The sequence below is a fragment of the Anser cygnoides genome, chromosome 3 (genome assembly GCF_040182565.1).
Source record: "Anser cygnoides isolate HZ-2024a breed goose chromosome 3, Taihu_goose_T2T_genome, whole genome shotgun sequence".
Classification (NCBI taxonomy): domain Eukaryota; kingdom Metazoa; phylum Chordata; class Aves; order Anseriformes; family Anatidae; genus Anser; species Anser cygnoides.
In genome coordinates this window covers 97,809,637-97,823,198 of record NC_089875.1, presented here as the reverse complement: position 1 = coordinate 97,823,198, position 13,562 = coordinate 97,809,637, and the positions used below count along the sequence as shown (strand labels likewise).

General features: G+C 44.3%; 1 protein-coding gene across 1 annotated transcript; it reads right to left on the bottom strand.

Moving 5' to 3' along the window:
• Positions 1-4,885: 4,885 nt before the first annotated feature.
• On the bottom strand, positions 4,886-12,941 carry GCM1 (glial cells missing transcription factor 1). The gene is made up of 5 exons (XM_013172315.3): positions 12,810-12,941; positions 10,914-11,166; positions 9,732-9,844; positions 8,591-8,719; positions 4,886-5,839 (listed from the first exon to the last, which is right to left on the bottom strand). The coding sequence occupies exons 1-5, from the start codon at positions 12,909-12,911 to the stop codon at positions 5,276-5,278; spliced, it is 1,161 nt and encodes a 386-aa protein (XP_013027769.3). The 5' UTR covers positions 12,912-12,941; the 3' UTR covers positions 4,886-5,275.
• Positions 12,942-13,562: the final 621 nt, after the last annotated feature.

The following is a 13,562-nucleotide window of genomic DNA, read 5'->3' as shown; positions in this document are numbered from 1 at the left end:
CTTGCCATCCAGAAGACCATCTTGTGTTGCTCACAGAAGTCAAGGAATCCAACAAGGAGAGCAAAGGATTCTTACGGTGTTCAGATCGCTTCTGCTGTTCACCGCAGGGCCACAAAGGCCTTGTCCTGCTGCGCGGGGATGATCCTAGCAAGTCAGGCTGCTGGATGCCTTTTCAGATGTGCCACATGGTACGTGGCTAATTCAAGCAGAAGCATCTGGAGGCTGCAACTGGCTTGAGAAGACCTCCATCTGATGGAGTAAGTGTTCCCAGACTCACAGAATGGCTGAGGCTGGCAGGGCCTCTGGAGCCCATCAGGCCCAACCCCTGCTCAAGCAGGGACACCCAGAGCAGGGTGCCCAGGCCCATGTCCAGGTGGCTTTTGAAGGTCACCAAGGAGGAGACTCCACAGCCTGTCTGGGCAGCCTGTGCCAGTACTTGACCATCCTTGCAGTGAAAAAAATATTTTCACGTGTTCAGACTGAATTTCTTTTTTTTTTCTTTTTTTTTTTTTTTTTTTTAATTAGTGTCCGTTGCCTCTCATCCTGTCACTGGGCACCAGTGAAAGGAGACTGGCTCTGTCTTCTTCATTCCCTGCCCTCAGATATATATATATATGTGCACTGAAAAGATTCACCCCCTTGAGACTTCTCTTCACTAGATTAAAAAGCCCCAGCCCTCTCAGCCTTTCCTCAGATAGCAGATGCTCCAGTCCCTTAACCATCTCTTTGACCTTTCACAGGACATTCCCCCCCTGCCCTCAGTATGTTCCTATCTTTCTTGTATAGGGAAGCCCAAAACCAGACACAACACTTCAGGTGTGGCCTCCCCAGTGCTGAGCAGAGGGGAAGGATCACCTCCCTTGACCGGCTGGCACCACTTCATAACACTGCCCAAGAAGGCTCTTAGCCTTTTTTGCCACACAGATACATTGCTGGCTCATGGTCAGCTTCATGTTCACCAGGACCTCGAAGTCTTTCTCAGCAAAGCTGCTTTCCAGTCATCTGGTCCCCATTCCCCCCTCTCTGCAGTTCCCCAGATCTTCCTTCTCATCCTTCTTGAAGGTAGGAGTGACATTTGCTTTTTTCCAGTCTTCAGAACATTGCTTGCACGAGAGCCAGGTTCAAATTTTTAGGGTTTTCAGATGTGCAGCATTAATATCCTACTTATGCTCTGCCTTGATTACTGATTGCATCCATTTTTAATCTCACACCAGCAGACTTTCTTCATTTGTAACTCAAATATACAGCATCACCTCCCCATCCTCCCCTGCCTCTCCTGGGCCCCCACCCTGCAGCTGCTACCTTGGCACGGACAGGCTGCCCCCCTGCTGAGACACACCGTAGGGACCACTTCTACATTTTGTGTGCAATAAAGTAAAAGATTAGATGGTCCTATTCTAACTCCATGGCTGTAAGAACTTAAAAAGCCCTAAGTGACTATACTGAGGTGAAACAGAACAAAATTTCCATGAGTACCAGACACACCGTTTAGTAAACCTCACAAAGGCGAAGAGGAAAGAAAATCTTTGATAAAATTACTTGGAGTGTATCTCCTAAACCTTACGACGCTGGAGTGCTTTCTATCACCAGCATTTTGACGTACTTATTTTGTTTAGAAATATAGAGAATGCGTTTAGGAGCACATTTTAGAAAGCAGCCCATAATCTTGCACATAGAAACAGTTTATAGCCTCACTCTGCCAAAGGCAGGGGATTTTGTGTCAGTGGTTGAAAATGAAAACATCTGATTGTGTTCAGCCTGATTTGCAATTCTTTTCACGCACAAAGTTAGAGGAAAGCCAGAAGAAAAAGACAAGGTCTGTGCCCAGGGCTTGGCAGATGTGGGTCAAATCCATGTTCTGCATTTCCATCACCCTGTCAGCATGACTGATACAGAAGCCTTCCCTTTTCTTACAACGATATTCTGAGGATAACAAAAAACAAAAAAATGGAAGCATCCAACTGAATTTTATTGCAATACAACAATAACAATAAACTAGTTCCCCCTGATTACATGTCTAGAGTTCATCTTTAAATGTTGCATTTAGAGGGACCAGCACTATTTAACATCTTTGTCGATGACATGGGCAGCGAAATTGAGTGCACCCTCAGCAAGTTTGCCAATGACACCAAGCTGTGTGGTGTGGTCAACACACTAGAGGGAAGGGATGCCGTCCAGAGGGACCTGGACAGGCTGGAGAGGTGGGCCTGTGCGAACCTCATGAGGTTCAACAAGGCCAAGTGCAAGGTCCTGCATCTGGGCCGGGGCAATCCCAAGCACAAACACAGGCTGGGTGGAGAATGGATTGAGAGCAGCCCTGAGGAGAAGGACCTGGGGGTGTTGGTTGATGAGAAGCTTGACATGAGCCGGCAAGGTGTGCTTACAACCCAGAAAGCCAACCGTGTCCTGGGCTGCATCAAAAGATGTGTGGCCAGCAGGATGGAGGAGGTGATTGTCCCCCTCTACTCTGCTCTTGTGAGACCCCACCAGGAGTGCTGTGTTCAGCTCTGGGGCCCCCAGTGCAAGAAGGACGTGGATGTATTAGAACGAGTCCAGAGGAGGGTCATGAAGATGATCGAGGGGGTTAGAACTAGATGATCTTTGAGGTCCCTTCCAACCCAAACCATTCTGTGATTCTGAGTCAAACAAAGAAAAAAATGAATGAAATTCAGAAATATTATGTTCCTGTAAGATACAGTCTGGCTCTGTGTGTCATACTGAGTAACTGCTGTGGTGTCTCCGATGGCCTAGAAGAGCCCTTATATATCAAAATACTTGCTTTAAAGCAAGCACTGGGACTACTCCCAAAGAATTACCCTTTAGACACTGAGGCCAGGGTTTTCAAAGCTAAGAGCTTGGGAAAGCAGTGAGTGTAGACTATCCATGCCATGCAGGGATGTTTACATAAGCTTTGGCAGTAGTTACAGCTGGCTGAAACTCCTGTAAGCTGGAACAAAGCCCTTCATCTATGTAATCATTCACATCCTGATCTCATAGCTTCTCTGCTGTCTTCCTTATATTTTGCTGCAGCTGCACCTTGCAGAAAAACATTTTCTGCAGCAGAGAATATGGTTGCAGTGTTACCTGCGGGTATATCCTTGCATATAGATCAGTGTGCCTTCATAGATCTAACCCAAACTACCTCAGTATTCAGGATATTTTCTTCAAATTGCAGGGTAAAATGCATCTGATGCCATCTTTCACCTCTGATTCCTATCACTGCCCACAGACAAGCACAGTACCTTAGAAGTGGTTAGGAGAGGCTTAAAGCAGAGAGGTACATACATTTCTTTCCACATATCCCAAACATGTTGCAAAAAGTCGGTCTTGCAAAGTTAACAACTGGGATTAGTGTCTTCATATTCTGAGCCAAATGGCTATAAATCTGGCACCAGAATTGATCCAATGTACAGATTGTACCAAAAAATGGGGAGGGTTGCTGCCAACACAGAAGTCAGTGCAATAAGGTCAGACTGACCCTGGCAGCATGCAAATCTGGAAATCTTCTCTGTGCTTTTCCTGAGAAAAACCCTGTTGTCACTCTGCGTGCTAGTTTCCTGCTTTCAAAAGGGAACACTGCTCTATCCCTGAGCCTCGAATGTGTTTAACTTGGAAGCATGCTTGGTGCAATGAGCGCTGTGCGAATGGGGGCCGTGGGTCCCCCATACTGGGGGTCAGTCCTGGGGTGCACGGGATTATAAGCAGGAGCTGCAAGACGTAAGGAATTTGGAGGAAAGGTGAGACAAAGCAGAACAAGATGTCTGTGGGCAGGGTCGCTGCTGGTGTGGCCGGTTGGGCAGCCACAGAGGAATCTCAGCTATGGGACACGAAGCCTGATGGGATCTGTCTGTCCTGTCTGCATCTCACCTCTCGGAGCACCAGCGCTTATGGCTCTTACTGAATTCCCTTTTGCTGTCTTAGAGGTTGTTATTACCCTTGATGTTTATTCCTAAGATACTGAGCCATAATAAAACGTAAACCATAATAAAACCAAATAGAGTTTGGTATTAGCAGAGTTTGATAGTAGCATAGGAGTAAATCCAGGTTTGGTGAACTGACCCTCAACTAGAACAGCGGGCTGTTATTTTGTGCTCTACATTTAGATTTTTTTAAAATCACTACACATAGTCTGTTTCACAAATTTCAATAAGCATTTCGAAACACTCTATAAATATAATTAGTTCTTGTCTCATAAATGTCTCTAAACTCCACCACCCTTCATAATTAGAGCCACTTCCCTAATAGCTAATGTATTCCCGAGTACTTAAAAAAAAAAAAAAAAGACTAAAAAGTTGAAAACAAGCAGGAAAAAAAAAAAGACAAATGAGAAGACCGAACCTGTTTTGATGGACACCAGATATGCTGCAGTCTGAGGTACTGTGAAGTTTTTATTGCCACTTATTTTGTAATACTGTCCTCCCAGACTCATCCCAATAAAAAAGTTATTTCGCTCAGGCATGGCTTGCTCCACAGGTAGGGGCCGGTCGGGACTGCCAATGCTGTATTGTACTCCAAAGGGTGGGCAGTGTGTGGAGCCATGGATGTTGAAGGAACCAGCCATGAAATGTGGCTCCAGACTCGACGCCCCTCATCTCTTCCTTGCAGAGTTGGCAGTGGGGACGTGTTGGTGCCTCCATCTGCATGGTGTGGGCTGGTGGCCCCTGAGACGCAGTGCAGAGAGCAAGAGAGGTTGGGAAAGTCAGATATGAATTATGGGAAAAAGGTAAAGAAACCTTTGCCAAAGATCTCAAAGACAGATCACTAAATTCAGGCAAAAAAAATATATTTGACACGCTATGTTTTTTAAACAGATGTTAGGGAATGGATATCTCCTGATGAAATACAGCTTACAGAAGTGGTCAGAAAATAGGGTGATCTGTAGGAAAGGATGCTGAAGGATTTGTTACAGCTTGCAATGAAAGACCTGAAAAGTGGATGGAAAAAGCAGTGAGGCACCTTCAAAATACAGGTCTGAAACTGGGTCAGGCAGTATAGTCATAGGACTGGTGGTATGAAATGCTACCAAAACGTGATGGTAGCGAGGCAGTTTGTAGAAAGAGATGATGCTTTTTATTAGATCAATGAATTAGTGGGGGAATTTTTAAATTTTATTTTTATTTTTTAGAAAAAAAAAAGAGTAGAGATGGGTCTGCAGGCACGAAAGCCCTTCCTCAGGTCTAAAAGAGAAGATAAAGAGGGAATCAGCACGGTAGCCGGGGATGGAGAGCTAGCCCCATTGCCAGAAGTGTAAGACAGAGAGGAAATGTTAACTCAGTCACCGTAATGGGTACAGGTTAAAAAACATGTCGTTGTTGCAGTAGCTGGGGTTTGTACAGTGCTTTGCCTCTTCCTCATCTCGTTGGCTTCCCTTGAGGAGCGCTGGGAGGTGATGGTGGTGATGGTGGTGGTGATGGTGGTGGTGGTGTGACCCCACCAGGCAGGGCCCTTGCTGAGGCGGGGGGTATGGTGGAGGAGGGAAGGTATGGCAGCCGCTGCTGTAGGCCAGAGGGCCTTTTCTCTTGCAGGTGTCCTCCCCTGAAGGACCAGCACCAGGCCTGAGGGAGTTATGGCCACCCTTTGTCACCGGTGGCATGGTGGGGACCTGCTGGGTGCTGCTCCAGGCCTGTGTGCATGAGCCGCCATGGGCAGGGTGCGCCCGGCCCTCCTTGTCCTCCCCAGCCACCCTCAGGTACGGCGGCTGCCCAAAGCAGCTGCTCGGCGTCTGCTCTGGAGAGCGTTTGCTTAAATGTCCCCCAAAACTGGCAGGTAGCACGTAACCGTCCGGCTTGGAAAGCAACAAAGGCAAGGCCTCCTGGGTGGGCGTCTCACCTGTCAGAGACTTGGAAAGGAAGGGTTTAGTGAAACGCAGTCCAGTTTAGCAACATAAAACAACAGCAGGTCAATGCGTTCGAAAAGGCATTCAATTAATGTGGGTAATGAAGCAGGCACGGCAGCAGGGCCTCCTTTCAGAGTAGTGCCTGGGGGCTCTGGGACAAACCAAACAGGGGCTCTGATGTCACGGTTGTGGGCTTGGTTCATCAGTTTGCACCCAAATCCTTATTTAATATTAAATAACCACTAGATCTTACATTCACAGCTCTCAGGATATACTGAAGAAGCACCTGAAAATGAAATTATTCTAATATTAGTTCTAATTCGTTTCCACAGAATTTAAGTTATTTCTATAGAGTTTGGAAAAACTGGAAAAGATTTTTGTAACTAATTGTTTTGAAGTGACCTTTCTGATCCAATATTATGCTCCAGTTTTTTAAGAATCTTTACTTCTATTTTTAACTGATTTTTTTTTTCTGGGTGCCACAAACAGATATTTCATTTAAGGAGGGAACAGTACACTGGAATTATTCTTCTGAGTCATTTTTTTTTTCCTGGATAATTTTCAACTTCTTTAAATGCCCTAATTATTGGATTATAATTTTACACACTTTAATTCCTTTCACAACACTCACTCTGTGCTATCATTTCTGATTAGTACTTGCAGGTCTCATTTCTTTGTAATCCTGCTTTTGCATACATTTAATTATAGTGATTTTCTGACTTGTTGACTGCCAGAGTAGCAAAGCTCCTTTAAGCTGCTCTCCCCTCACCAGGAGGAGAAATTCCAATGACCTGATGTAGGACCAGCCCATCTTCAGCTAAAAAACAGGTGATGCCATAGAGAAAACATCCTACATATCACTTTTTCTATTTTGGACTCATGTATTTTCTACAGTTCTCCTGTCTCGTATCTTGTGAGCACATCAAAACTGAATTTTCTAAGGAGAAAATTCAGCAACACAAACCCTGCATGTGAAATCAGACTGCTGAGTATGTTGTATTACATCTGTTCATGGCAAAACCAGGAATACAAAGGGTCATTTCCAAGACAAACCTGCCTGAGAGGAATGAATTGAAAAGCCAGCTGAGGGTAAATGCAATCACCCTGACTGCATGGAGTCAGAGCAGCTCAAGAGTGGGCTGTTAGATATTTATTAGATAGTTAGATGTTTATTAGGTGATATGTAGGAGTAGTTCCTACTTGTACACAATATGAAGTAAAAAAAAAAAAAAAAAAAGAACAGGAAGATATTGTAGAAAGATGTTGTAGAAAGAGAAAGACAAAGAGGGTGCTACCCTCTAGACATGTAGACTTGGGAATAAAAGAAAAAAATGCCATGTGGTTCAGTAAGTGAGGATTAATTCAGTGTGATCATAAGGACAAAATTAAACCAACAGTATGAAAATCATTGTTTCAGTATATGTTAGATAATAACATGGAAGTTCATCTCTTTGTGTTCCCATGCACTTGTGTCAAGATGTCACTGTCTGTCCGTCACGTATTCTCCAACTGTCTGATCCCAAGTCAGAGTGTCTTCATCAGCGTCACTCCTTATCTCTGTTTTTTAGTGTCCTTTTTAATACTTCCAGCAGAAATAGGCTCAGCTTTTAAATTCATATTCCATTCAAATGGATTTGACTTCCTCTGCTCACTCTTTATCTATTTCTTGGACACCTGGATTCCCCAGCTTCCCCATGTCATTTAAGAAGGCTGTCTCCACCCGGTCCTATTATCCTTTTCCTCTGTGGACAAAGGGGCTGTAAGTACTATCCTTAACTCCAGGCTGGGGAGGATACACCATCTTCAGCACATCAGAAGACAAACTGCATGGAAAGACTGGTGGTGTACAGGGGAGTGTAACACAACCTTTGCAAGGAACGTCACTAGAGGCAGCCTCACCCTCACTGCTCTACATGGTTCCCTCCATCAGGCACACAATGGTCTGTGGGATTTGTGTAGATGCTCTCTTCCACAAGTGCTTCCACACCCATACTCAGTATAAAATAGACATACAATATAGGTAATATTGTATATTGTATTCAGTTGTAAAATAGTATGCAGTGTGTTTATGTGTGTGTACACACACACACACAAATCTTCCTCCTGAGCCCAGTTATTGCCAGTGCCCAGTTTTTGAGTGTTCATTTGTTACAATTTTCTCATGAGGTGCTGTAATCGATACTATAGTTAACTCCAATTAAAACCTACTAATATTCTTGTTAAGTATCAATATTGGTTAGACCAAATATCCAATTACTTTCCTCCCAGATTTATTTACAAATAATTTAATTTATGGGGCAGCATTAACAGAACACTTGTAGGAAAATTTTCTGAAGAGAACTCTTGCATTTTAAATCAGGAAAGAGATGGAGTTCCAAAGCTACGTCCACACCACTAAATAAAATGAGGCCCAGGACTGTCTGCAAGCATGAGTTCACACTGGCCAAAACCATGCCAAGGGCCATGTGAATGGTGAAGTGGTAGACCTCCAGCCCTGCTTTGTTTATCAGTGTAGAGGTAATCTCCTGCTGCCACCAGGCTCGAAGGGGCTCTGGCTGGGGAATGCTGGTAATCGACAGCAGTGCTGAGCTGAGCAGGATGCTCAGGACACCCCTGTTCCTACTTCACCTGGTAGTATGCAGAGACCTAAAGCCTGCTCCCACCAAAACCAAAGCCTAGCTAACCTCCTCAGTACAATGTGTTGGACTTTGGATCCCTCACCCTGCAATTTCATTTATTGATAATAAAAGTTACCTTGATCTCCCGGAGTCTTTTTAACCTTGGAGAAGGTGGAGAAAAAGCTGTCCGTGCTTTTTGGACTGACCTCCGTGCTTCAGCTTCTAGTTTTGTTTCTGGACGTGGATGGTCATGAGCCCCTTTGGACTTTAGAAAGTAATCGTGATATGTTAAAGTCAGCAGCAACCTTGTTATTAATATAAAGGGAGCAGGATATTTTTTTCCCCCACTGGCCAAAAACACACACGTTGCCTAGTTTAATGATTTGCATTATTAAGACTTATTTAACGTGAGCTCAAGTAACAAACAGATCTCAAATAAGGTGTGATGGGGCAGAAATTTCCTTAAATGAGTAAAAGCACAATAAACCAGTACACCGCATTTATATGCAGAAGAAACACCCCACACTGGAGACCCAATTGAAGCCACAATGTCAGCCGAAGCCTGGCTACAATGCCCCTACAGTCATTTTCAGTCTTCTTAGACTTCAGACAAGTTTATCAGGACATTAATTTCCATTAGCTTCCACTGAGAATTAATCTTTTTTTAACTTGCATGTAAGCGAAAGACAAGTGTAAAGATTCAGAAGACTGGAAAACAGGAGACAAACCAACCTTTGTGGAACTAAACCGGGAGTATGGCTTCCCAAAACAGCGCCCATTATATAAACATTTGCATGCACTTTTTTTCCAGGTATAAGTTGCATATAATGCATAGATGGCATTTTCCATAGACAATCCCTTGGGATAGCCTCATACCTATACATGGTATCTCAGAGAGGTTGATATAACATGGCAGTTCAGATTCTTTGAGCATTTGGTTGTTCCTGTGTACCTGAGGCAAAGGGTTTCAAAATCAACAGGTTTTGGTGAGAGCCTAAATGAAAAATGTGATGTGCTGTAAAATCATAGAAGCATAGATTAATTTAGGTTGGGAGGGACCTTTGGAGATCTAACTCAACTTCCTGCAGGGGTACCTACAGAGTTAGATGAAGTTGTTCTGGACCTTTCATACTCATTGTGAAAATTTTTGTCCTTACAACCACTTGACCTTGTCATATTCAATGGCCCTTATTTGTTGGAATAAACTATGCCCTTAATCAATATAAAAAATAGTATTTAAAATTAACCTGCATAATGTAAGGTAATCTTATACCAACCTGAAAAAATATGAACTGGCCTTCATGCCTCCAGAAGTTGGTAACGGGGTAACCACCATGGCCTCGGCAGGAAAGGAGCCGCAGGGGTCCGTTGCAGTTTGGGCAGCATTTCCCTGGAGCAAAGACAGTGGGAAATAGTTCCTATGAAACACCAGTCAGATGAATCCCGTCTGATGCAATGGTTTCATTGGTGGTGGATTGCCACTTCTAGTCTGGGGCTTAGAAACTACACTAGGGAAAAGCTATGTAAAAAAAAAAATCAAACATAAATAAAACTTAATGTAAGCAAACAAATTACCTTCATTCTGTTTAATTATTAAATATAACTGGCAAAGACTATTGCTGCTATAGCTTTATTCTAATTTAGTGTGGTCATTTATTTCTAAAGAAAGGGCTTTTACCTTCAAAGTTTCACTTTTTTTTTCTTTCAGTTCTTTTAATTTGGAAGTAGAATGTCAAATATGTTCTTGTCTGGTTATTTTAGAGGACATCATTCTGACCTCAGTGAGTGCCTGAGTAAAATCTTTCTTTAGCTGAAACGTTCATCAGTTTCAGAAATCAGTATGTGCTAGCTCTAGTGAGCAATCAAGAAGTGCATGGAATAGTTTCATTAAGAATGTGTCCAGCTCATTTTCTCTGTTTGCACTGTTTTGTCTCTGATGACGTGGGTACGAGGCCTATTTTCCAGTCATCGTAGCTTACGAGCATCTTCTTTCCTGCAAGACTCTCCTGAGTTACTCTTGGGCCCATGAAATAATGAAGCCACCACTCAGGTCACCAGGAACAGCACAGCAGGAAGCTGCCTATGCTGCACAGCCTTCTCAGGAGCCTCTCTCATGGGCCTGAGAAATCAGCCTCTAACCAATTTCCATCAGAAATACAGATTAAGAAATAAAGAAAAAAAAAAAAAGAAAAAAAAAAGGAAAAAAAAGAAAAAAAAAGAAAAAAAAAAGAAAAAAAGAAAAAAAAAGAAGGAAAAAAAAAAGACACAGGCAAACAACCTCCCTCTCCCCAGCAGTATGAAATGTGAAATGCATTCTTCCAAAATCAAGAGTTGCATTTGAACGTAAGGAATGGCACAGGGAAGGCTGGATAATCCAAAGGGTTTCCTCTACTTTGCTTTGGTTTATGTTGTGTTCTCTCATCAACTGCCATTTGAAGAGCAGCCGTCCTCATACTCACGCTGTTGTTTCTGCCTAGCTTTATCACATATGGCTGGCCTAAGGTAGATTTTCCTCCCATCCAGGGTCGAGCAGTCGTTGCCGCAGACCACCACCCCAAGGCAGGACTTCTTCAGGATGCGCGAGTTGTGGTTGTTGGTGTTTCTCATTGCCCAGCTACTGTGGTGCCTCTGAGCGTTTTTATCCTCTGAGCTATAGATATGTTTCACGTAGGAATCCGGCCATTCCTGAAACCAGTCTGTCTGTCTCACGTCCTGCAAAGAGACCAGAGCTGGTGTTAGGCCGGGGAAGAGAAGAGCTCGTGGAGGAGCCAGCAGACCTGGTCTTCTGCTGGGTCTCCTCTAGTCTGGGTCACTCTGGCACCGCAGCAGCAATGCAGGCTGGAAGCTCAGCTCCCCGGAGAAAGTGGCAGAGGGAAGAAAGAAAAAAAAATTCAACTCCCCAGGGCTCCTCGCAAGCCCAAAACCATGAGGAAAGCCTGGCCAGCAGGCAGCTCTCACCCACCTGTGGGTCCAGCTCAGCGCAGGACTGCCCCAGGAGGGGAAGGTGGGGCACCTGACGTAACATAGCACATACTTTCCTATTTTGCCATCCAGGCAGCATTACACTGAGTCACTTGGCTTGATTTGGCTCGACTTGTTGGAAAAAGGGCAAATACAGAATCGGACTGAGGCTATTCCCACATCTGTAGGTCTTTTGGTCTAGATTTTGGTTCCTTTTGGCCTGAGTGCCATGGAGGACTTACCAGCAAATTTTTTTTGAAGTCCAACACGAAGAACAACTTGGTTAGGTTTTATCTTCACTACTGTGGACTAAGCAAAGCCAAAACAAATGCAGTAAGCTGTAAAGCACAAAACATACCCTCTGATGTTTTTGGAGGGAAAAGGCTGATCCTAGCAGGGGTACAAAAACTTAATAGGACTTTCTTTAAAAATGCTGATCCCAGCCACTGAGAGCCATTACAGCAGTAAGGATATGAACTGAGAAGAAAAAAACCTGTGTTCCTCCAGGAGCCATTGGAGAGCACTGGGAAGGGTGTGGGGGAAGCCTGCAGGCTGAAATGCAGGTGAAGGTGACCTTGGGGTGGGGGACAGTGCAAGAAGTAGCCTGGGACATGGAGGTTTTAGGCAAACAGCAGTGACACAGTAGGGAAGAAACTGGGATCAGGTAAGAAGACAGGGTTGAAAGGTGAAGCTGGATGGTGAAGGAGCCCAGCAGGAGAATCTGGCACAAAAGTGCTAAGGCAAGAGACAGGGAGATGACACTGGGGTTGTGGGGTGCCGTGGGTTTTCCGTGGAGAACATGGATGAGATTTTGAGGTAGGTGGACAAGAAAAGGACTGAGGGAAGGAAAGACCACTATGCTGCCTCTCAGCACATCTCTGCAAAACAGACTTCCAGCCCACAGCAGGCAAGCTTCTACTAGGTGCCCAAAAGGCGTGTTGCCCCATGCCGAAAGCCAGCTCACTTGACTGGAGCCTGGTCTGCAGCAAGGCTGAGCACACAGAGCTGCAAGGCGCTGTGCTCTTCTCATAACGCACTTCCCACCGGAAAAATCAAGTCCCAGGTGTCTCCAATTGAGCATGCAAAGCAAGAGAAAATTTTTCCCACCTTCTCTGCATCTGGTCCACCAATGGACTAGAGGAACAATGAATCTGTAGCATCGCTATATTTACTGTCTCAACAGCTTTTTCAATAGTATATTGAAGGGAAAATGCGTGGAAACTGATATTTTACTGGCTATTTTCTAGCCCTTCAGCCAAACAGCGTCCCATAACTCAAGGTGATAAAAAGCATAAAGGCAACAAGATGCAGAGGAAAGAGAGATTTTTGAGGTTATTTTTGAAGTGGAGAAGACTGGTCAAAACTGGCTAAATTTCTAAGACACGGACACGTACCTGGGGAAGTTTGATGTCATTGATATCCCAACTTGTCATTTCTCCATTTCTGGAAGCAGAGCCCTCCTGCTCCATAACAACATTGTCTGCAGCCCTCAGCATTTTTGAGTCCCTTCCCAAACTTTGCAAGAAAGTCTCCACTGGCTGCTTTTGAAGTTGACTGGCTGTCAGCGCTCTCAAGCAGTTTACAACCAGGAAGCTGTTTCCTGAAGCTAAATGATAGAGAGGCTGCTCATTAAAGATAAAAATCAGTGTTCTTCTGCCAGAAAAACTTGTTCCATTAAAAGTTTTGCAAGCCAGAAATGCAGTGGAAAATATAGCTTAGAGATAGACTGTGATGTTACAGAGGCACGGTTAATAGCAAGCAAATTGTGCTGTTGTCTGCTTTATTTTTCTGGGTCCCACCAGGTTTACAGTGTTGTAAGTCCTCTGACAGACTCTTTGACATGTGGTCTAACTCTGGATGAATATTTCCAGAGAGAAACTGATTGAAGAACTCAGTGGCTGCTAAGGGTGCTTTGAGTTGCTGCTTACCCGGTAGGCATTTCATGTCCTGCACATGAGAGAGGTGACCAACAAGAGGGGACTGCTACACCATGTCAAATGAGATGGCTCTCAGACATTTCGAAAGCTGTTGGCATCTCCGAGAGCTTATCAATTGCATGAGGGAAGTGTGGAAAAGGAGGTTGGGCTACCTGCATTTTCCTTCCTCAGCAGCAGACAAGTAAAAACAAAACAAAACACCACCACAAG

Coding starts and splice junctions, on each gene's coding strand:
- GCM1 (XM_013172315.3), bottom strand. CDS start 12,911: ATGCTGAGGGCTGCAGACAATGTTGTTATGGAGCAGGAGGGCTCTGCT. Junction 9,845..10,913: donor AGCTAGGCAGAAACAACAGC/GTGAGTATGAGG, acceptor TCTTTGCTCCAG/GGAAATGCTGCCCAAACTGC. Junction 8,720..9,731: donor GCCAGTTCATATTTTTTCAG/GTTGGTATAAGA, acceptor TACTTTCTAAAG/TCCAAAGGGGCTCATGACCA.